The sequence below is a fragment of the Ochotona curzoniae genome, unplaced genomic scaffold (genome assembly GCF_017591425.1).
Source record: "Ochotona curzoniae isolate NIBS_2020 unplaced genomic scaffold, NIBS_Ocur_1.0 contig_4792, whole genome shotgun sequence".
Taxonomy (NCBI): Eukaryota; Metazoa; Chordata; class Mammalia; order Lagomorpha; family Ochotonidae; genus Ochotona; species Ochotona curzoniae.
Window position 1 is genome coordinate 3575296 of NW_024466389.1, and position 22293 is coordinate 3597588.

The 22293-nt window shown below is 55.8% G+C and overlaps 1 protein-coding gene across 2 annotated transcripts in view; it reads left to right on the top strand.

Moving 5' to 3' along the window:
- Window positions 1-22293, top strand: part of CAMTA1 (calmodulin binding transcription activator 1) — a 698792-nt gene that overhangs the window by 674036 nt on the left and 2463 nt on the right. The window contains exons 12-22 of one of the 2 annotated variants that reach the window (XM_040987850.1): window positions 516-649; window positions 2475-2671; window positions 3326-3404; window positions 3614-3929; window positions 4561-4745; window positions 8390-8577; window positions 8767-9013; window positions 9694-9765; window positions 11130-11150; window positions 12059-12252; window positions 13553-13627. In XM_040987850.1, coding sequence (XP_040843784.1) covers window positions 516-649; window positions 2475-2671; window positions 3326-3404; window positions 3614-3929; window positions 4561-4745; window positions 8390-8577; window positions 8767-9013; window positions 9694-9765; window positions 11130-11150; window positions 12059-12252; window positions 13553-13627 — 1708 coding nt within the window. Of the gene's footprint in view, window positions 1-515; window positions 650-2474; window positions 2672-3325; window positions 3405-3613; window positions 3930-4560; window positions 4746-8389; window positions 8578-8766; window positions 9014-9693; window positions 9766-11129; window positions 11151-12058; window positions 12253-13552; window positions 13628-22293 lie in introns of those variants that run through there. The other variant, XM_040987851.1, reaches the window with a different exon arrangement.

Genomic DNA, 22293 nt, shown 5'->3' on the forward strand with positions numbered 1-22293 from the left:
ACCTGAACACCTCCATCCTCCGGCCCTGGCAGGTGTGGGGCAGGGTCATTACCTGTGACATCGCTCCCCAGAGACCCCAAAGCCAGGCACGTCATGAGAAAATGCCACATAGACATAAGCCAAGGGGCTTTTCTCCAAACAGCTGGGGTCCATGTCTTGGAGGAGGCTGAGCAGCAGGATATGCGGTGGGGTCCTGCGCTGTGTCCTGGGGCGGAACAGGTGCCGTAATAGAGATGGTGGTGCGTGCTGGTGCAAGTCCTCACTTGGTGCGTGGCAGTTGCACGCCGGCGTGAGTTTTCTTAGTTGTGACTGTGAATGGCTGCATAGCATACTGGCACTAAGAGAAAGCGGGTGAGGTGTACGTGGGAACTTTGCTGTACCGCCTGACCCTGTGTTTGCTGTAGAGGCTGCAGCCTTGGTGGGGGGTGGTCCCAATCTGCCCAGGCAGTCCCAAGCAGCCCCCGTCCTGCTCCCCACGCAGACAGCTCCTCACTGATATTCCTGCTCTGCCCTAGATAACCAGTTCAGGATGTCCATCCTGGAGCGGCTGGAGCAGATGGAGAGGCGGATGGCCGAGATGACGGGGTCACAGCAGCACAAGCCGGCGAGCGGGGGAGGCGGCAGTGGCAGCAGCGGGAGCCAGGCACAGGTACCGCTCCCCGGGCTCACCCAGGCGCTGCTGGAGATGAGGACTCGCTGCTGGCTTCCTTCTCGGGTGTAGACAGAAAGTTTGAGGGAGAACTTTTTCACGGCCATGCTTCTGGAATGTTGCCTGTGGCCTCCCTCGTGTGTGAATGGCTTTGAGCGACCTCACAGTTCCTGCCGTGGGGGCAGCATGGGCAGAGGGCATCCGATGACACGACGCCTGAGGGCCAGACGGAGCTCACATCTCCCCGGGTCGAGATCCTGTTAGACACTGCCTAAGCTTATCTTTTGTGTTTACTGCACCTGCGGTGCAATGGAATTCAGTCATCACGAAGCCCTTTAACTGAAGACCTGACGAGCTTGGTGGGCCCCTGAGGAACTTGATGGAGCTGCTGAAGGTAGCGCAGCATCAGGCCGTGCCCCCGATCCTAGCAGTGGCTTTCTGGTACATTCCATGGGGTCCCGATCCCACACCCACCGCAGCCCCTGGTTTCTCAGGCATTCCCTCGAGAACCCCGTCCCGTTGCCTCTAAGGCCACCTGCCCGTGAACTTCGCCTAGGAACTGGGCTTGGCACAAACTGCTTAAGGGTCTGGCTGGCTTTCCTTCAAACAATGCACTGCTGTAGGATCCTTACAAATACCAAGTTTTAATAGAAATATTTTCACAATAATAGTAGGTGAAGGCAAAGCAAGCAGCACCGCCTTGAAGACACCAGTGTCTCCACATTGCTGCCCTGATCTGGTTAGTTCTCCACCTTCAGACATCCATAGACAGGAACTGCTGCCCTGTGGGCAACTGTGGACGCCAAGGTCGGCTGCTAAATCCTACAAAAGAAGCTGTCCCTGCTTAAGTCACGGTGGACCAAACAGGGGACTCCCAGGACGTTCTTGTCCTTCCCATGTGCACGCTACGTGGGAGGAACGTGATCCAGTAAAGCTTCAAAGCTCCTCATTCAGTCGGGGCCTGCTGCAAATGGGCCCGGTCTCCCCGTGGCCCAGTGTGCTCTCGGAAGCTGGCTTCCCTGAATCCCTGTGTGACGCCCATGCAGATGGGGCTGCTTCTGTGCAATCCTAAAAGAAAGAGAGAGAGAGAAAGAAAGGAAGGAAGGAGGGAGGGAGGGAGGGAGGAAGAAAGAGGTCCTCTTTGCCCACGGAGACCAGGGCGTGCACAGGGTGCATGGCAGGTGTGGTCCTGCTGGCCTCTTGGTCTCTGAAAGCGTTGTTGGTTTTCCCAATGCAACGTTCTCCATTTGAGAGCAGGAGGAGCCCCAGGCCCCACTGGAGAACTCTATGGCTGCAGGTTAGGCTGGAAGGGCCGCTGCTGGGGCGAGTGTGAAGCGTGGAGGCCAAGGGAGCTGAGTTTACCGCCTGGGACTTGCTTAGGCTGCATGCGGCACTCCAGGCTGGCCTTTGCTCTCCCCTGCCTGCATTTGTTGCCGTTAATGGCACTGAACTCCCAGGGTCTCCAAGGCTGCCACTTTGTGAGAAGCAGCCGTTGCCCGTTCAGCAGCTCCTCCATGAACTGTAGCTGAGGCAGAGGAGGGATCCAAAGACCCGGGGGGACCAAGGAAAGTGGCTGGCCTCACGGGCTCTCAGCAGCCTGCACTCTGCAACAGGCACTCTCCCTGAGACAGGTTGGTGGGTACCTCGTTATCTGGGTGTTGGCTGCCTTAATCTCAGGGTGATCAGAGCTATGGGAAGATCCTGTGGCCAGGTCCTCCGGGAGGCCAGACACTGCCGAGTTCTGCTCCTTGCCTCGCGCCCCTTCTCGTGGCCTGCACACTTGCCCCTCCTCCCACCTCCCCTAACACACACTTTCCCGTCGCAGTGTGCTTCCGGCACGGGCACCCTGGGCAGCTGCTTCGAGAGCCGTGTGGTGGTTGTGTGTGAGAAGATGATGAGCCGAGCCTGCTGGGCCAAGTCCAAGCACCTGATCCACTCCAAGACTTTCCGTGGAATGACCCTCCTGCACCTCGCTGCTGCCCAGGGCTATGCCACCCTCATCCAGACCCTCATCAAGTGGCGGTAAGGCTGGGCCATGGTTGGCTAGGGCTGCCCTAGCGTGTGTCTGTGCACCGCCCCTGCCCCCTGAAGCCCCAGTCTAGCTCTTCCATGGGAGCTGCAGATGGTTAGGGCCGCTCTGGCCATGTCAGGACATGACACCTGCCGCCCTCAGCCCCACAGACAGCTAGGGCCACCCTGGCTCATGTCAGCACATGGTACTTGCTGCCCCCAACCCCATAGACAGCTAGGGCCACCCTGGACCATGTCAGCACATGGTACCTGCTGCCCCCAACCCCACAGATGGCTAGGGCCACCCTGGCCCACATCAATACCCGGGCTCCCGGTCCTCCCGCCAACTCTTCTGTGGGAGAGAGAATGCTGGCCACCCACTGGGCTTCCCAGCCTTGAGCTAAGGGATTTTCCCTTGAGGACCTGTCCCAAGAGGTTTGTGAACTCTGCCCAGGACATGCCCAGCAAGACATGGCCCCAGTGCCAGGCTTTCTGTTCCCTTTGGCCCCTGGCCAGCTGGAGAGCCCACACCATCCCAGAAGCCAGACGCGCTCCTTCCCGCTAGCCTCGGCTGATGGTGCGGTGCCAGGCGCGCTCCTTGTGGTGCGGTGCTAGGCGCACTCCTTGCCCCGTTAGCCTCGGCTGACGGTGTGGTGTCCCTTGCAGCACGAAGCACGCAGACAGCATTGACCTGGAATTGGAAGTTGACCCCCTGAACGTGGACCACTTTTCCTGCACGCCTCTGGTAAGGGGTGACTCCTGAGTATCTGAGCTGTGCACGTGTCCAGATGGGCGCTGGGATGTGCAGGTTCCCATCCACCACTGTGACTCATTGCTCAGAGATGCTGGGTACAGGTGTATGTGGGAGGGTAGTGTTGGCCCCCTGGAGATGGCCAGCGGGGACTGGTTTACACCTCTCGCTGAGGCAGTGTGCCTTGTCCTCCTCTGCCCTAGATGTGGGCGTGTGCCCTGGGACACTTGGAAGCCGCCGTGGTGTTGTACAAGTGGGACCGGAGAGCCATCTCCATTCCCGACTCGCTGGGAAGGCTGCCCCTGGGCATCGCCAGGTCCCGCGGGCACGTCAAGTTAGCCGAGTGTCTGGAGCACCTACAGCGGGACGAGCAAGCTCAGCTGGGGCAGAACCCGAGGGTCCACTGTGCTCCCAGCGAGGAGCCCAACTCAGACAGCTGGATGGCCCCGTGGCACAGCGAGGCCATGACCTCCCCAGAAGTACCCAAAGGTGTCACCGTGATCGCAAGCACCAACCCAGGTAAGAACCCAGGAAGGGCCCTGGCTGCTCGCGCATTTATCGGCTTTTTAAAATTCAACTTATTATTCCTGGTTTTCCTTTAAGAAAGCCTGGCGCTTCTTCCAAACCCTGTCCCCAAGACCCAGCAGAAAGTAGTAAATTTGCATGTCGGAGGGCCTGAGTGTGACCCCTGTCTAAGGGAGCAGCCATTGCCAGGGGCAGCGGTGTCCTGCACCCCGACCACATGCTTTGCGTCCCTCAGGCGTGGGAAGTGCTGGTTCTTTTGGGTTCCTGCCTCTGTCCCCAGTCCTGGCTCTCCTCTCTACTGCACTTTTCAGAGCTGAGAAGACCTCGGTCTGAACTCTAATTACTACAGCAGTGAGAGCCACAAAGATTATCCAGTCCCCAAAAATTGAACCCCGAGTCCTTCCGGCGAGGCAGGAGAAGCTGCCTCCCCATGCACTGAATCCGAGGAAGCAGAGCGCTAGTTCTAAGCAGGCTCTCCCTGACAAAGTCAGCCCCAGTGGAGGTGCCAGGGGCCACAGCTTGGGCCAGTTCCCTCCTGCTCCAGACACTGCAGGGCTCCACACCTCTGCCACCCAGCCCATAGTAACGTGGAGTCCCAACGGTCTTTCCATTGGTGTGTCTACAGTACAGGTGACAGGCAGTCCGAAGGGCGGCAGCGTAGGCAAGGAGGCGGCCCCTGTGCAGGTGCGTCCGCGGGAACCGATGAGCGTCCTCATGATGGCTAACAGAGAGGTGGTGAGCGCCGACGTGGGGTCCTACCGGGCCAGTACTGACAGTGAAGAGTGCCCACAGCCCATGGACGACCTCCAGGTGAGCCCCGCCCAGGTAAGCCCACCAAGGCCCAGGGCAGTCTGTTTCTGAAGATCGCCTCCCGCCCTCCCACACGTGAAGGGCGAGAAGCCTGACCTGCTGTGACATCAGACTGTCATTCCTGGCACCTATGCTTTCGTTGACCAAGTTAGAGTCTCAACAGAGCTTTCCCTCTTGGCACCAGTTCCTCCACAGACTCATGCCAGGACCCCCCAGTGAGAGTCTGCTGGTTGTTTTTGCTGCTAAGGAGCAGTTTATCATAGACCGAGGGCCCTCAGAATAGCGAGAGAATACACATTACGGGAGCATGGGTGGTATGAGGCTGTCCCAAGGCCTTGAAGCTGACCACCAGCCCCTTGTGATAAATTTAGAAAATCCAGGCTTCTTTCAAGACCTCAGCTTGTTGGGGATTAGAAGAACGGACACGTGCAGGTACAGGGAGGCCCTGCAAGCCAAAAATATGCCCGAGTCCCTCTCTTTCTGCTCCCCAGTGATAGCGCAAATAGCCGCGGGGAAATGGCCCACTGGGAATTTGACAGGACACGCACACACCTGCAGAAATGCTGCCAGTGGAGGGAGGCACCCAGAAGAGGGCCCAGGTCCTGGCCGGCACACTGGAGAGAGAGGCCTGGCTGCGGGGCCACTCCTGGGCAGTGCATCCCAGCCAGCCCTGTGCCGACTGGCCTGTGTGCCTCAGTGCGCTCCACTCCTGGGGGCCAGGGGAAGGCACCACCGATCCACGGACGCTGCACGCGAGGGAGGCCTCAGCCATCGCAGAGCAAATGCCATCTTAGACCAGAGACTAGCACAGTTCAGACTCCAGCGGAGCTGCTTGACACGACCTGGTAGTGCAGAATCAGCCTTCAGTGTGGGCATGGCTGTGTCCCAGTATAATGTCATTCACCCCAACAGGCTGGATCCAACCTGGTACAAACTACCCAACTCTGGCGGCCCCTCTTGGACCCCGTACTAGCTCCTATGAAAGCACACACCCAGCCTCAGACTGGGCCGTCCTGGGAACTAGGCAGTAGCCGGGAGCAGGGAGGCAGGTGGAGCCCCCGGAGCTGTCTGCAGCGCTGGGATGGTGCTGCTCGTGCTGTGTGCCGCCCTCAGGATTGATGGTGCCCTGTGACTGTGGGTGTAAATGACCACTGGGTGGCAGAGCTTTGTGCCAGCTGGCCTCTGAAACCTGGTTGCATGAATTAGAAAACAGCCTAAAGAGAAGAAAGCAATGTTGTATTTACAGAGCCTTGAGTGTTTTGCTGACTTAAGGGTGCATATCCACAGAAAAGTAGCAGTTGAAAGAAGTGTTCCAAGCACATGGAAAACTAAGAAAAATAACTCAAGAACCCGGAAGAGAGCAGGAAGCCAGTAGAGCTGCCACGAGTAGCTGCAGGTGGTGTGGCTGTGTGGTAGGGAGCAAGCTTCAGGAACCGAGAGCTAAAATCCTTAGATATTCACTTATTCATGAATATTGATGAGACAAAGAGATTGCTCGATGCACCGATCTTGCCTGTGCAGGAGCACTCCCCAGTCCCTGCAACATCCAGGGCTGGCCACGACCAGAGCTAGCAGTGGGAGCTCCACCGGATACCACGTGTGGGAGGGACCTGGCTGTTGAGCTGTCAGCCTGAGTCTCCCGGGATCTGTGTTAGCAGAAAGCTGGAGTCAGGTGCAGTCCCCTGACTGAGACCTGGAAGTGGGTTGTGGGTATCCAAGCAGGTTCTTAACTACTGGCCCAAATGCCTGCCTCCCTCCCTCCCCCCCACAAAACTGCTCAAGTATTTTAAGGAAACTTGGGAAAGCAGGTAGTGAAGTCGGTAAGGATGTGTCGCGGCAGCCCCCGTGTGCAGAGGGGAAGCGATAGATGTTGTTCCCGTGACGTGACGGGTAAGGATTGGCTGCCAGTGCTGGTTAGGTAGCATGAGAACAGGCTGCAGGGTCTGAGAGTCCTTGCAGGGGAGAAAGAAAACCAGGCCCACTAAGGGACACTCAACATTGGTAACAAAGTGGAGAGATAAAAGAACGAGACAGTGAAGTAGGCATATATATAAATGTTCAGACTTGATCCATTCATACTTGGAAAGTGGTGATTCTGTTAAAAGATTCTCAGAATTGATTTTTTTAAAAAAAAAAAGGAAACTAAAATACACCAGTGTATGCTGCTTGCTGGGAGAGACACACTTGAAATGAAATAAAGCGAAGGAAACGAAAGGATGAAGAAAAATATTAAGCAGACAGATGAGTACAAAAAGAAAACATAGTTTTCAAGGCAAGCAGGAAATGGGTGATTTATCGTTAAGACCTGGCTGCCTGACTTGCAAACATTGAAAACTGGCAACTGTGAACCCAGAACCACACAGGCACTCCTGTCTCGGAAGGTCTCAGGCCAAGTAGACAGGGAAAGGAGGTAAAATTTATGAATACACTTAGCTTCATTAATGTAGGTGACATATTTAATATGAGAGGAATACATGCTCAGCCATGCACTCTGGGTCACACCGAGTCCTTGCACTGACCGGTCAGGGTCAGAGGGATGACCAAGGAAATTCAGCTTTGCTCCTATTAAAGGCAGTCTCCCTAGAAACAAAGCCTGATTGATTCTGCAGGCATTAAGAGAGAGAGGTCTTCCGTTCATTGGCTGGTTCACCACACAGTAGCTACAACAGCTGGCCAGCACTGACCCCGGCTGCAGACAGGAGATCCATGCGGGTCTCAGACACTTGGGTATCTTCCACTGCATTTTCCCACATGCGCAGCTGCGAGCTGGGTCAGAGGTGGAGCAGCTGGAGGCATAGGGACTGCACATTGGCCCCAGTAATGGCAGTTTGTCTTCCTCCTGTTTGAAAAAGCTGATGTGTGTCCTCCTTATTTCCATGTAAAATATAACTCCTGTTGGATGAATATTTAAAAGACTTGTCAAAGATCAAACATTTTGTTTGGTTTTTTTAGATTTTACTTTTTATCAGAAAGGCAGATTTACAGAAAGAAGGAGATAGAAACAGTGAGAAAGATCTTCCATCTGCTGGTTCACTCCCCATGTGACCACAATGGCCGGAGTGAGCCGATCTGAAACCAGGAGCCAAGAGCTTCTTGCGGGTCTCCCACGCAGGTGCAAGGTCATGAGTCTTTGGGACATCCTCAACTGCTTTCTCAGGCTTTTAGCAGGGCACTGGATGGAAAGTGGAGCAGCTGGGACATGAACTGTCACCCATATGGGATCCTGGTTTGTGCAAGGCAAGGATTTAGCAACTTGGCCATTGTGCTGGGCCTGACAAGCATTTTTAATGGCAAGGCGAAGGCAGAGGTGTGAGAGCAGGTGGGCACCACACTGATGCCTCCACTCACTTGAGAACCGTGACTGGAGCATCATTCATTGGTTGATATTAGCTGAGGGCAGAGCAGGCACAGGGCTGAAGTTCCCCAAGACTAGGAAAGAAAGGCTTCAGCTCCACGGTACCTGGAGCTGATCACTTCATTAGGGTCTCCGGCGAGTTTTGGAGAATTACGAAACAACCCTACAGCGATGCTGGAGTGCATTGGTTGGGGATGTGTGCATGCCCCCTCTGCCCTGGTCTGTCTGTGGGGATGGGTGGGGACAGGCACCCTCCTGACCTGGGTGCCCTGTGACCCCGGGCTTGCAGGTGAACATGATGACCTTAGCAGAACACATTATCGAAGCCACTCCTGACCGAATCAAGCAGGAGAATTTCGTGCCCACGGAGTCCTCAGCCCTGGAAAGAACAGACCCCGCCTCCATCAGCAGCACCATGAGCTGGCTGGCCACTTACCTCGCTGACGCCGACCGCCTGCCCAGTGCCGTCCAGATCCGGTCAGTACAAGTCCGGGGGTGGGTGGCCATTGACCTTAGCCCTGGACTCCCAGCAGGTGTCCAGGGCAGACCTGTGTCAGCGTGGCGGAAGTGTGGTGTGTTCAGCCGCCTCCCTCGCAGGCGATGAGGGCCGGCCACGCAGGGGCAGGGCCCGGCCTGAGTCCAGGTCTGCTTCTTCTCCCGCTGCAGCAGTGCGCGCAGCGAGCCGCTCACCCCGTCCTCTAACACCAGCCTGAGCCCCGCCGGCTCCCCTGGCAGTGCAATCGCCTTGGAGAAACCCCCCCTCCCCTCGGCAGCAGACTGGTCGGAATTCCTGAGCGCGTCAACCAGCGAGAAGGTAGAGAATGAGTTTGCTCAGCTAACTCTGTCTGATCATGAGCAGAGAGAACTCTATGAGGCTGCCAGGCTTGTCCAGACAGCTTTCCGGAAATACAAGGTAAAATTGAACGGGCGGGCCCTGGGTGTTGTGCAACGGTTTGGAGGTCGGGAGGATAGCGGTGTTGGTCTCTGGGACTGAAGCGTTTAGGGCCGGGTCCTGTCTGTGATGCTTCGTTTGTGTTTCTCCAAATGGGTGGAATTTGTAACTGAGCTCACTGTGACACGTTCAGTGATTTCCCAGTTTGCAGAGGTTTTAGCAGCATAAGGCAGGTGGCGGGTGGGGGGTGGGGAGGCTGTCGCCAGCTCTGCTGCTGATGGGGGATGACCGTGGGTGTGCAGGGAGGGAGTGTTGGGGACAAATTCGGACCCCTGAGCACTTCCCGGAGGGGTCGCTGACCCGCTCACACACAGATGCTAGAACCTTTGGGTCCCTGCTCCCACAGTAACGTCAGTGGCATATTTTAAGAAAGATGAGTAAGATCGGGAAAGGCTGTGCACCACCCAGATTTAAATGCTTTCTAAAATGAGCACGTTTTCAGCCTCTTGACGTTGCAAGCAAGAAGAGTCAAGAGGTCTATTCTCTGGGTTCATTTTTCCCAATTTCTGTTCGTCCGGACTGCATTCGGGGAAACCCGGGGTGGGGGCTCATGTCTGCAAAGTGAAGTTTAACAAGCGATGATGCCATCTTGGTTTGTACAAAGCCCACGCTGATGTTGTCCCCTCACCTTGCTCTCTCAGGGCCGACCCCTGTGGGAACAGCAGGAGGTGGCTGCCGCTGTTATCCAGCGATGCTACAGGAAATACAAACAGGTGAAGCCCCGCCCCGCTCGACACCTGGGGGAGGCTCTGGGGTGGAGCTCGGCTGAAGGCCGCCACGTTTGGTCCCTGATGACCGGACCCGGTGCGCATCACCCCAATTAGAACATAAGCAAAATGCAGCACTTGACACACCGGCCAGCAGAGAACCGGAGTTGGCATTTTGGGTCTTTCGGCATCTTGCCACCTCTGGAACTGCGTCCTTTTGCTGGTGTCTAGCTAGGGGGTGCTTGGGTCCAAGCTGGGTTCCTTTGTGACAGAGGACCCCAGGGAGCCGGACGGGTGACTGGGTAGGTGGAGGCCAGGCTGGCTTGGGCTGTGGGTGTTGTCACCTCTGCTCTGGACACTGTCCTTTCAGCTTCTTGCTCACGTTAAGACAAGGAATTGTGGAAACCTTTGAAAATCAGCAGCTCAGAATATCTTAAATTGCTTTTACATTCCTCCATTAGGAGGTGCAAGAAGTGCTAAGTAGTCTCTGGGGATTTGCCTGTTCCCAAAACAATCCGTGGGGTCCCACAGATGGGGGGACCCACCAAGCATCTGGGAGGTACACCCCTGCCACTCAGGTACCCGTGCGGTTCATCCACGTGAGCAGTTCTGTTTCCGCTTCCCAGATGAAGAAGCCAAGGCTGAGATGTTAAAGAAATTTTTTGGTTACAAAATACTGAAAACTGCCCGAGTTGGCCTTTAGTGTTTTGGACAGTGAAGTTCAGTCTTGTCGGTAGATTCTAGAATCTCTTCCTAGGTTGTGCTCTAGGTCCATTTTAATCTTTTATTTCAAGAATAGGGAGTGTTAACATGTACCTGGGGCCTACAACAGGCACGTGGAAGACGCACGTTAGCTTTGAATGCCGTCTTCCCACAAGCTCCTGGAGGGCCCGTGCACTGCATCGTGCAAATTCAGGACCATGTTCTCTCGTTACCGTGGAGGGCTCGCTTCCGCTTCTTGTAGGTTCCTCTGTCCCTGGGTTTCTCCTGGGTTAAGCCCTCTAGATCATGCGGGGGCAGAGGCACCTCCAGTTTGCTGCCAGTTGAGTTCACGGTCCCAGAAAATGAAGGTTTATTGTGCAAACGCTGACACCACAGGACCTAGAGGCCTGCAGCGGGGGCAGCAGGGGCCGCTGTGTGGGGAGCAGCCTGGCACGGGCACGCAGGAGGCGCGGAGGCAAGGCCTCACGTCTCTGAGGACCGTGGGACTACTTTGGGAACTAGTAGCAGCTGTCAGAGTGTTTTGGAGGTGGAAGGCGTGAAGGTAGCCACGGTGTTTCTTGCGGGGTTTTGTTTCTGGCTGGCAGTTTGGGCTTTTGTGACAAGCGCTAGTCTAATGTTAACCTTGTACTCTCTGTTTCTCCCCCAAGCTGACATGGATAGCCTTGAAGGTAATACCGCACCCGTGCCCGCTCACAAACCATTCCACCCTAGTCAACAAACTTCACACTCATCGCCGCCCGCCCCGCGCGCCTGTCCTCCGGTGGTCGGTGTGCGTGGTGGGCTTTGCTGTGGCTCGGAGGGGCTGTGCGAGAGCAGGATGGCCAGCACCCTGCTTGGGGTGCAGCGTTCTCATTGGGCCACGGGCCCACAGACTAGTGGACAAGGACCACGCCTCCTGCTGGCAGCCCGCATCGCCTCGCATGGTCCTAAGTGCAGGGCGACAGACCAGGACGCTCCAGGGGACACAGTTCCTCAGGAGGCGAAGCTGCCTTCGTCCTCACTGCCTGTCCCCAGTGTCCCATGGTGACCCCACTGTCTATACCCGTCAGCCCTCCCAGCCAGGAGGCCCCTGCTCTGTGGCTTCTCCCTTCTCCCAGGCTGCCCCTCAGCAGGCTGGCCTGGGGGAGTTCTCTGGGAGTTGTCTGAGGGGTATTCGTCTCAGGCGGAACTAGCTTAGTGGTGTCAGCGTTGCATGATTAAACCTCGTGTTTGGGACCTTGTAACTCCGTCAGGGACTTGTCGCCAGGCGTGACAGTCAGCGGCCTCTTGCCGTGCGGCTCTCAGTTGGAGCGGCCAGCTGAGAGGAGCGTTGGAAGCTCCGTGTCACTTTGAGAGTGGGTTTTTGGATCCACCAATGTCCCAGTTTATTTCCAAGAAGGGCAGAGTACTTTGAAGGAGAAGAATATTTAAAGCGATGTGTTTAGTCTGAAGGCGGCCCTTAACGTGGAGTTCTCCCTGGGAAGGTGGGAGAAGGCCTCCTCTCTGCCTCTCCTGGGAGACCGGGAGTGGGGAGGACACGGCAGGCAGGTGCCCCCGCACAGCCCCTCTTGTCACCGTCTCCCTCTTCCCCCCACAGTATGCACTTTATAAGAAGATGACTCAGGCGGCCATCCTGATCCAGAGCAAGTTCCGGAGTTACTACGAACAGAAGAGGTTCCAGCAGAGCCGCCGGGCTGCCCTGCTCATCCAGAAGTATTACCGCAGCTACCGCAAGTGCGGCAAGAGACGGCAGGCCCGCCGCACGGCTGTGATCGTGCAGCAGAAGCTCAGGTGCGCCCAGTGCCCGCTGCAGGGCACTCAGGCCGGGCAGGGGCCGAGCACGCGGGGGCTGGCCCTTGCACAGCTGGCCCTGCCCGGTCCATCTCTCCTGGGTGTTTAACACCCGCCCTCCCAGTTAGCTGTGTCACTCCCGTCGAAGTGGCGCAGGAGCAGCACAGGGCTGTCTCTGTCGAGAACATGGGGTGCTGACTGAGAACCTCCGGGAGTCATGGAGCCAGAGGAGATGAACACTTGGGAACGGAAAGTGAGGCCGGCCATAAACACTTCAGGGGCTGAGCATCTGATGCAGCTCACAGCAGGGCCTGGGCTCGCATCCTGGCTCTGTGGTCCATTGCAGCTTCTGCTCATGCTTGCCACGGGAGGCAATCTCAACTACTTGAGTCTCTGCCACCTGTGTGGGAGGCCTGGCTGACTTCCTAGCTCCCGCATCAGCCGGGCCGGGCCTGACTTTCCAGCTTCCAGCACTGGCTAGGCCAGGCCTGACTTCCCAGCTCCTGCATTGGCCGGGCCGGGTCTGACTTCCCAGCTGCTGGCATCGGCCGGGCCTGGTGCTGGCTGTATTTTGGCATTTGGGCTGTGAACCAGTGGCTAGGATGGGGAGATTCTGTGTTTCCTTCCCTCCATCTCTCTTCCATTCTCTCTCTCAGCTCTGTGAAATAAATAAATTGAAAAAAAAAAAAACCTTAATTCTAGGAAAGAGTAGCCCTAAGAGGATATCCAACTCAGGTTGAAGGGGCTGGCTTTGTGGCACAGTGGGTAAAGGCCCAGCCTGCAGCACTGGTACTCAGCGTGGGTGCTGGTTCCTGCCCCAGCTGCTCCGTTTCTGGTGCAGCTCACTGCTAACACACCTGGGCCCTTGTGCCTGTGTGGGAACCCAGATGGAGCTCCTGGCTCCTGGCTTTGGCCTGGCTCAACCCTGGCCCTTCAGCCACTTGGGAGAGCGAACAAAATCTCTCTGTCTCCCTTCTTTGTAGCTCTGCCTTTGCAATACATAAGTAAATCTTGGATTAGAGCAGTTTTAAGAAGCCCATGGAATGCATTTTCAACAGAAGGAACTACTCAGCTGTGATAAGACTTGGAGAGCAGCCTTATTTTCAGTCTCCCTCTGTAGATGAGGGGCAGTGGACAAACGCCCACCTTTCTCTCCAGCGATGCCCAGATCCCGGGCCCTCTCCGTCATGGGCACAGCTCCTGGAACCGTTTAGCTGAAGTCCTCTGTTCCCACTGCCTGCTTTCAGCCTTGGCATGGCCAGCCTCCTCCTTGTGACAATAGCCCTGTTGACTTTTGCAGGAGCAGTTTGCTAACCAAAAAGCAGGACCAGGCTGCTCGGAAGATCATGAGGTTTCTACGCCGCTGTCGTCACAGGTACGTGAGTCCTTGTCACAGCCCGGCGGCCCTGACCATCACCACCATCCCCTGGCTCCCGCGGCCAGCTCAGCTCCAGGCAGGCAGGGTCGGCACCCCAGAGCACAGCAGGACAGTGGGGCCAGCCTATGTCTGTGCCACCTGACTAACCTGTGCCTGACCCGACATGCTGCAGTATCCTCTCGCTGGACCCCTCCTGTGCCAGTTGCAGGCAGATGACAAACCCATCCCCGCCCTCCCGGATGTGGCATTTCCGCTGAACGGCTGGCGCCCTCTGCTGGATGTGGTCCAGCTAGCAGGTTCTGTTAGATAACCTGGTGAGGCTGCTGGGTGATGGAGACCTAAGAGACCAGAAGGCAGCTGGCAGTGCAGGGACAGAGGGCATCTGACTGCCCCTTCCTCACCAGGGGCGTTGCAGTGAGCCGGAGGTGGCCCCCCAGTGCACAGAGCCTCAGCCCCTCCTTCAAGGCACCTTGGAGCTGCTTCCTTCCTGAAGACTCCGCTTTGGGGGTCCAGTACACTGTCCTTCCTGCTCCCCATGGGTCTCGATGTGACCTGGCTCCTGGGCTGCATGGAGAGGACTTGCCTGTGGCTCTACCAAGGCACAGGAACAGCATGGCAGGCAGCGGTACCCTGAGCCGCAGACTCGCCTGGTCTAGCTTGCTTTTTTTTTTTAAAAAAAAAAAAAAAAAAAACTCTGAAAACCAGCTTTCAAAGCATCTTACATTGGAGGTGCCAGGGTTTCTCTGCCCGCTTGCACTCTCTGCCTCACCACCCCATCCCCATGACTGGAGACTCCACCAACAAGACTGCAGAGGGAAGCATACGCAGACCCCATGGTGATGATGGGGGAACAAGGATGCCCACTCCTCGGGCGTGCTCTAGGGAGAGGGCAGGGAGTGGAGCGTAGGGGTGCCCTGCCTTCTCAAACTCGCAGCAGCTGCCAGACGGGCACACAGGCCCAAGGCGTGTGCCAGCAGGGGTCATGGACAGCATCACAAGACAGGGTCTGCCAGCTGTGCCCACGTCTGTCCACTGCCTTGCCCTGTGGGCAGCCCGCAGGCAGCACAGACAAGGGGCCCCTCCTTTCTGTCTCTGCACGTCCCACTGTCCAGACAGCTTGCAGTTTGAGACAGATGAACCCAACGTGGCGTCTCACCCTTTGGGCCAGAACATTCGCCAGTGAGGTTGCCCCGGGTGCCCCTGCTCAGTTCTTCCGGTTTTAGCACAGAGGTGGCGCTGCCCTCTTGGTAGTGAGCAAAACCCCAGGAAAGTTCTCTCCCTCTAGTTTTTTACACTCTGTGTTTGCATTGGGTGGGAGAAGAGTGGCGCGCACACCCACCAAAGGCCATCTCCCCAACGGTCATTGCACCAGGGCTGGGCCGGGGTCTTGGCAGTGGCCTCAGGGGTGACTGGGAGGGAGCAGCTTCCCCAGGGACTTGTGCCTCTGGTAGGATTACCTGTTATCGGAGCCTGGCCTCCGGAGCTCCCCGGAAGGCCCGAGTGCAGAGCGCACGAGACAGAGGGTCCTGATTTCTGTGTTACTTGGAAAGAAACGAAGAGTCCTGGGTGCTGGGCGGCAGGCGAGGGGCGTTCCTGGGACCTAGGTGTGCTGCCTGCTCCTGCACGTCCCACTGAGGAGCAAGTGTGGAGAAGCCCCAGGATGCTGCCATCAGACCGTCTCATGGGCCCTCGTGTCTCCCTGGGTTCCCTCCTAGTAACTTGAAGAGAAATTGTCGCCATGCTGGTTGTCCCTTAGAAACATTGCAATCCATATTAAAAAAAAAAAAAAGGGAACAGAAACCTTGTATACTCTCTCCTTAGAAAGGCAGGCAGGGGCCCCAGAAGCAGCAAGCAGTGGGCCCAGGGCCCTGGCCTGTGACACACAGTCCACTGCAGACAGGGCTCTGGAAGCAGTGAGCCCAGGGCTCTGGCCTGGGTGAGGATACATGGTCCACTGCTGACAGGGCCCTGGAAACAGCGAGCAGTGGGCCAGGGCTCTGTCCTGCACGGAGATGGCACGGTCCACCACAGACAGGGGCCCTGGAAACAGCGAGCAGTGGGCCAGGGCTCTGTCCTGCGCGGAGATGGCACGGTCCACTGCTGAATCTTGCTCCTGCTGACGTGACACGCCCCACCGCCACTCACCCTCTCTCTTCCCGGACAAAGAAGGCACTTGGTGTTCTCGCGGGGTTGCACTACAGCTGTTTGTACGATTCCTGTCATGACCTCTGTGCTAATAGCTCTTTGGTGTTGTTTTACTGTCCAAAGCCCCCTGGTGGACCATAGGCTGTACAGAAGGGTGAGTGCAGCTGCCTGCTAGCCAGTTTCTCTTTCTCTTCCATTTCCAATACTTTGCTTTTTGCTTGCTTGCATGGGGCTGCAGCCTAGGTATGCCAGTAAGTTTCACCTCCATTCTGAATGAAACAAAACACGATGAGGACTAACCCTAGCTACTAACACCAGGAGAGCAGGCGGGAGCGGCAGATGCAGATGCATGAGCGAGGGAGAGGGGGACCCCTCGGAGGTGCCGAAGGGCGTGCTGAGGCTCCCTGGAAGAGGCCTTGGGGCGACCCCGAGCAAGGCCCCAGGACACGAGACAACTCAGCAGTTGCTGCAGTGCGGAAAGCATGACGGCTCCCTGGGCTGTGAGCAGCAGGTGTGTCTGTGGGTTAGCACGACTGTGCCTGGTGCCCCGGCCCTGTCATCGCATGGCCTGGGTCTTTTCTCCATGTGCGAGGTGAGTCAGAGCACAAGAGTGTCCTTGCAGAACGGCCAGCCCAGGGTGGTCATTGTCACGGTGAACCAGACTAACAGCGTTGAGGGCTGCACTGGGCAGGGAAGACATGGGGGACCACATCTCCAAAACCCAAGGGTTCCCTGCTGCCGGGCGGAACGGAAGCTCGGGAGGCTGTGTGGGCTGAAGACCCTGGAGCAAATGGGGGTCTCACCGAGAGCAGGATGCTGGCTGGCCAGACGGGCAAGGGCAGGAGACCGCTGCGAGGTACAGCTAACAGGTCTGCAGTTACAGGGAGAGACTGAGCCACAGACACTTATAAAAAGCCAAAGAATATTCCAGCACTGGATATGAGTTGAGACCAGTTCAATAGCTCTTTTTTCTTTCAAATTGGAAACGCAGGCGTCATCCCGAGGAAGTGTGCCCGCACTAACCCTAGTCTTGCACTAGTAGTTTGTTCAGTCATTTTCAAGCTTTCCGAGACAAGACCAAATTTCAAAAGCTCTCTTAGAACCTCCGGTGTTCTCGAAATTTAAATTATTGCCTGGCTAACTAGATTTAGGTGCTAATATTTATTCATTCTATTCTAAGCCAGGAGTTGGCATACTTAAAAAAAAATCTTTAGGCATTATATTTTAAGGTAGGTACTTAAAAACTTTCCCTGAACTGGCTAAAAAGTAAAGACTGTTGGCTCTGGGGGCCATCCACTGTCCTAGCTACTCCTCCTGTGCGGTGGGTGCATGGGCTGAGTTCTGGCCGGGGCCTACACAGTGTTTCAGCTTGCTGGATCTCCCGCTGAGTTCGGTCAAGTTCTTTCCTACATCACAGGCCTGTTTTTGTAGGAGACTTAGAACCATGAATAGTTACTGTGGAAATTTATATTTAAAAAAAATAAAAAGCCAGAGCCAAGCCTAGCGCCCTGCCCAGCATCAGGCAGTGGTCTACACTGGAGTTGATTCTGGTCTCCAAGGTGGAGCTGGTATTGAGATGTCCATGTTGGAAACGCAACAGGAAAGGGGTCCTCCCGTGCCCTGGGTCGCCTGTCTGTGAACAACAGCAAAGCCAAGCCAGCACCCGGCCAAGCAGGTGCATGCCCTGGAGCTGGGGCGAGGGGCAGGTGCAGTGTCTTGCATGCTGCCAGGAGCCCACCTCTCCCTAGAAGGGGTTGCTTGTGCCCTCGGGAAGTTTGGCGGCCTCAGGTTTGTCAACGCCATACCCTCCCGCAGTGCTCCCATCACCAGCGACAGCCCCCGCCTCTGCCTCTCCGGTGCCTGCTGTACCGTCTTTAGTTCATGCGTGGAAGGAGTGAAACCTCGTCACCGCCCTCGCACCTGCTCCCAAGGTCTTCAGGGAGCTTGAGTGGTAGTACCCCTGCAGCCGCCAGGGCACCCCAGCACCTCTGGCCCAGGTGTCTGAGTGGAGCCAGCACTCCCTACGGCGCCCTCGCAGTGGCTCTGCCTCCCACAGCCCCCAGGTGGGGGTGGTACTGAAGTGCCAGAGGAGGGTTCTGTCCCTGGACTGGGAGAACACACTGTGCCCTAAGGTGTTAGCACCTGCAAGTGCTCCGGAAGTTCGGAGTTAGGTGACTGGGGAAACACTTCCAGATCGCCATTGCTGCCGTGACCAGCCAGGGAAGGCAGGGTGGGCTTGTCCCTTGTCCCAGTGAAGACCTCGTGGGCTCTTGCAGCAGCAGGCCAATGAGCAGAAAAGCCCATTTGGGTCTACAGAGAACTTGGAGGGGGCCAGGAGCACCAAGTGTCCTGCGTCCTGTTGATCCGGCCTTTAGGCTCACCCTCTAGCTCCCCTGGCACGCCACGGTCTGGAGACTGCCATAGCATCTTGACAGCAGAGAACTTTAGAGTTGACTCGGGCGATTTAGGCATTGCACCAATTAAAGCGTGTCGCTGGATTTTGGGGGATGGAAGAAGGTTTTAAAATGCACTGAAAGGCAATTGGGTGGCTTGAGAGGATCTCCTGTCCGACAGGATGTTGGTGCGGTGCAGGAAAAACCAAGACTACACACATGCAGAGGAAACGGCCAGAGACGGTTCCATCCCAGGCCCTCAGACTTTGCCTTAAAAAACAAACGCCTCTTAAAAACAAGTAAACAGATGCTCTGAGAGGTAGAGTTACAGGGAGAAGGAGAAACAGAGGAGAGAAGCTTTCCATCGCTGATCCATTCCCCGCACGGTCACGATGGCCAGGTCTCCCACGTGCGTGCAGGGGCCCAAGGACCTGAGCCGTCCTCCACTGCCTTCCCAGGGAGCGGGATGGGAGGTGGACCAGCGGGGACGCTATCGGATGCTGGCACTGCAGGCAGCACCTTCACTCACTGTGCCACAGCACTGGCCCCACAAACGTCCTGCATAAAATGAAAGATGCTTTTCCATGTCTCTCTGTGACACTTTTCTGTGTAGCAGAAAATAGTCTGGGTGAGAGATGCCACTCCACGGGGCAGTTCTGAGCAAATTCCTACTCTCCCATAGGAGCTGAGACTCCCAGGAAGGCCTTCTGTTATCCCGGGTGGGGCCATCTCTCATTTAAAAACCGATTTGTAAATTGCTCTCACAGGTGTCCATGTTCAGTAAAAGTGGGTATACATGCCTAGTGAGATAAAAAACAAGACACCTTGTGCATTTAAAAAAATTATTTGAAAGGAATATTTAGAAATAGAGATCTTCCATATGCTGACTTACTCCCCAAATGGCTGCAACGGCCAGGGCCTGGGCCAGGCGGAAGCCAGGAGTCAGGGACCCAGTGCTTCTGCTGCTTTTCCCAGGCACATTAACAAGGAGCTGGATGGAAACTGGAATGGCTGAAACCCAAACTGGCATCCTTAAAGATGCAGGTGGCAGGCTTTCCCACTACACCACAGTACCAGCCTCTTGATCACGTTTGTTTTTAAGATTTATTTTTATCAGAAAGTCAATTTTACAGAGAGAAGGAGAGACAGAGAGGAAGAGCTTCTGTCCATTAATTCACTCCCCAAGCAGCCACAACAGCAGGAGCTGAGCCGATCCAAAGCCAGGAGCCAGGCCCCTCCTCTGGGTCTCCCATGCGAGTGCAGGGTCCCAAGGCTTTGGGCCGTCCTTGACTGCTTTCCCAGGCTACAAGCAGGAAGATGAATGAGAAGCAGAGCTCCTGGGATTAGAACAGACACCTGTATGGGATCCCTGCACATGCAAGGCAAGGAGTTTAGCCACTAGGCTACCGTGCCGGGCCCTACATATTTTGAACATATTTTCTGTTTGAGAATGGGGCTTTTCAAAACACTTGCCCTTGCCCCAAGCTGCCGGTCACCTCGGTAAGCAGTGACTGCAGTAACACTCTGCCTTACCTAAGGAGAGCCGCCCTGTGACCTGGATCCTGCCCATGGGACATTCCCAGGCTCTGACAGTCACAGGGAGAGTTGCATCCAGGGACTGTCTGGGAAGTGCGCCTGGGGGCTGCAGGAGGAAAGGAGGCAGGCAGCCACTGTGGCAGCCACTCTGAGTGACCCTGTGTTCGGGGAGCAGTGAGGAGCAAGTGTGGGATGTGTCCCCGTGGATGTTTCTGGACTCTCCGAAGTAATCTTGTCTTACTTGCCTCTTTTAGGAGATGGATATTTTTGGAACACAGTGGCGTGCGATAAATCCCAGACAACAGGCTCTGTGTCTCTTCCCAGGCTTCCCTGTCCTTTTTGTTTTGCGATCCAAGTGAGGGTTCCGGAAAATGGCGAGATCTCCCTTTTCCTGAACTCCCCACGCGCTGTTAGAGCTCTCAGAGCAACAGGTAACTCCTCTGAAAGCCGCTCCTGGCTGCCCCGAGCTCTCCGATGACCAGTCTTGCGAGGAGACACCTGTCCTGCTCCCCTGACTCATGAAACATCTCTGGCTGAGCAGGTCCGAGTGGATGGCCCGTCCTTCCCCCCTTCAGCCATTGTCCGCCCTCCGTCCCCCGCATCACCACTGGCACTGAGGGACACAGACCTGCGCCTCTGCCGCTTCTCTGGGGCTATAGCTTCCTGCATCACGCCACTACATTCCGATGCAGCCTCTCTCTCCTTTTAACGATTTGCTTTTAGTTCAGTGGCGACTGCAGCAGTATCCCTTCTGCAACAGGAGGTGGTCAACCTCCTCCGCCAAGAGCGTTGGGGAGATCCAGGGACTGGGTTAGATTGGAGTGTCGCTGTCCCCAGGGCCCAGCCCAGGTTGGAGTTGCCCAGGAGCCACCGCGAGGACAGCAGTGGCCTTCTGCCTACAGATGTGCTGGTGTCCATCCCGTTAGTCACCTTTCTGAGCTCAGGGAAACAGCTGTACTTGTCTTCTGTGGAGTGGGACTCAGACAGACATGAGATGACGATGTGGGTTTGTTTTTAAGGGGGTGATTCTGTTTCTTAGTAGCCCTCATGAGTCTAACAGTTGTGGTTCCTTAAGAGAACCAACCGCTCAGATCCCCTCTGGGAGTCTGTGTGTGGGACTAGCACAGGGTCTGTTGGACATCTGTGTCTGTGGTGACAGTAGATCGCCAGACTGAATTCCAGTTCCATAAGTTCTGGTCTGTGTTTACCCAGTTTACATCCTGAAAAATACAGTGACCGCACCAGTAACACCGCATAAACCACTTCAGTCCATCGGTCCTGGTCTTAGTGTACACATCTCTTCCCTCTCTGAAACTTTTCACTTGCTTGTATTTCATGTGAACACATCATTTGTAAGATACAGGTGGATAGAAAGACATCTGGCCGACTTTTAAAGAATGACAGGACTATGACGAAAGCAGCACAACACTCACTGTGGGAAACCTTGGAAACAAACGGGCTGGAACCGCCACACAGGCGGTAGCATTCGATCTCCACACGTGTGCTTCCTGTCGGTCAAGATGCGTGCTTAGGTCAAGCATGCCTCTTCCTCTTTATTCGGCTTCTTGACTGATAGCAAAACAACGATTGGTTCTGTAGTTACAGGAAGCACTTGCGTTCTGGTCTGTCTGAAATGGCTCTGAATCAGAGCAGAATTCTGTTTCACTGGAGGCAATGAAATGTTCCAGCACTTTGCCAATAGACTTTTCACCTAGGGCAACACAACCCGGCGATGAGATGTTTCGAAGGGCAGTCCAAGAAGGTGCAAGCGTCAGAGGCCGCGTAGCACCAGCATGGTCTGTCAGGTGTGAGTCGGGAACAGGAAGCTAGGGGTCTCCTCGCGTGATTTTGGATTTAAAATCCAACAGTGCTGTGAAATTCCCAGGTGCATTTCTTGTAGGGAAAGCAGCATAGTGTCTTACGCAAGGTGATGTCTTGGGAGAAAGTGCGGCTGTGGCCAGTGGCACTTCCTACATGGAAAGCTTCCGAGTACCTGGGTTTATTTCTGTGAACCTGGGACAGCTGGAGGCAGTCAAACCAAACCGGAGGTCTTGCAGTGGGACACACTTGGGGCAGGTGTTAGGGTCCTGCAAACCTGTTGTTCTCCAGGCGCCCCCTGGAGGTAGTGGCAGTGTTGTGAGGACAGACATCGGCATGAGAGAAACTGCTTCCTTTTTCTCTTCTCAGTTCTTCCTTCAATGGCATTCTATAAAGCTGGTATCACTTGAAAACACCAGCTCATTGCAGTAACTTCTTGATGACGCTAAGAACTAAGTTCACCATCACCCAGAAGGAACTAGAGCCTGGGAAGTGCACAGGGTGGCCGGGGGGGGGGGGGGGGTGCCTGTCTCCAAGCAGACATTCCCTGGCTGTGATACCCACCTCTGCTTAACACAGGGTCTGTGAGGCTATTCCTAACTACAATATTTAATTTTTTTTACTTTTACTCGAAAGAGTTACAGAAAGAAAGCTCTTCATCCGCTGCTCACCTCCCCACATGGCAGCAATGGCCAGAACTGAGCTGATCCGAAGGATCCAGGAGCTTCGTCCATGTGTCCCATGTGGGGGGCAGAGCCCAAGGACTTGGGC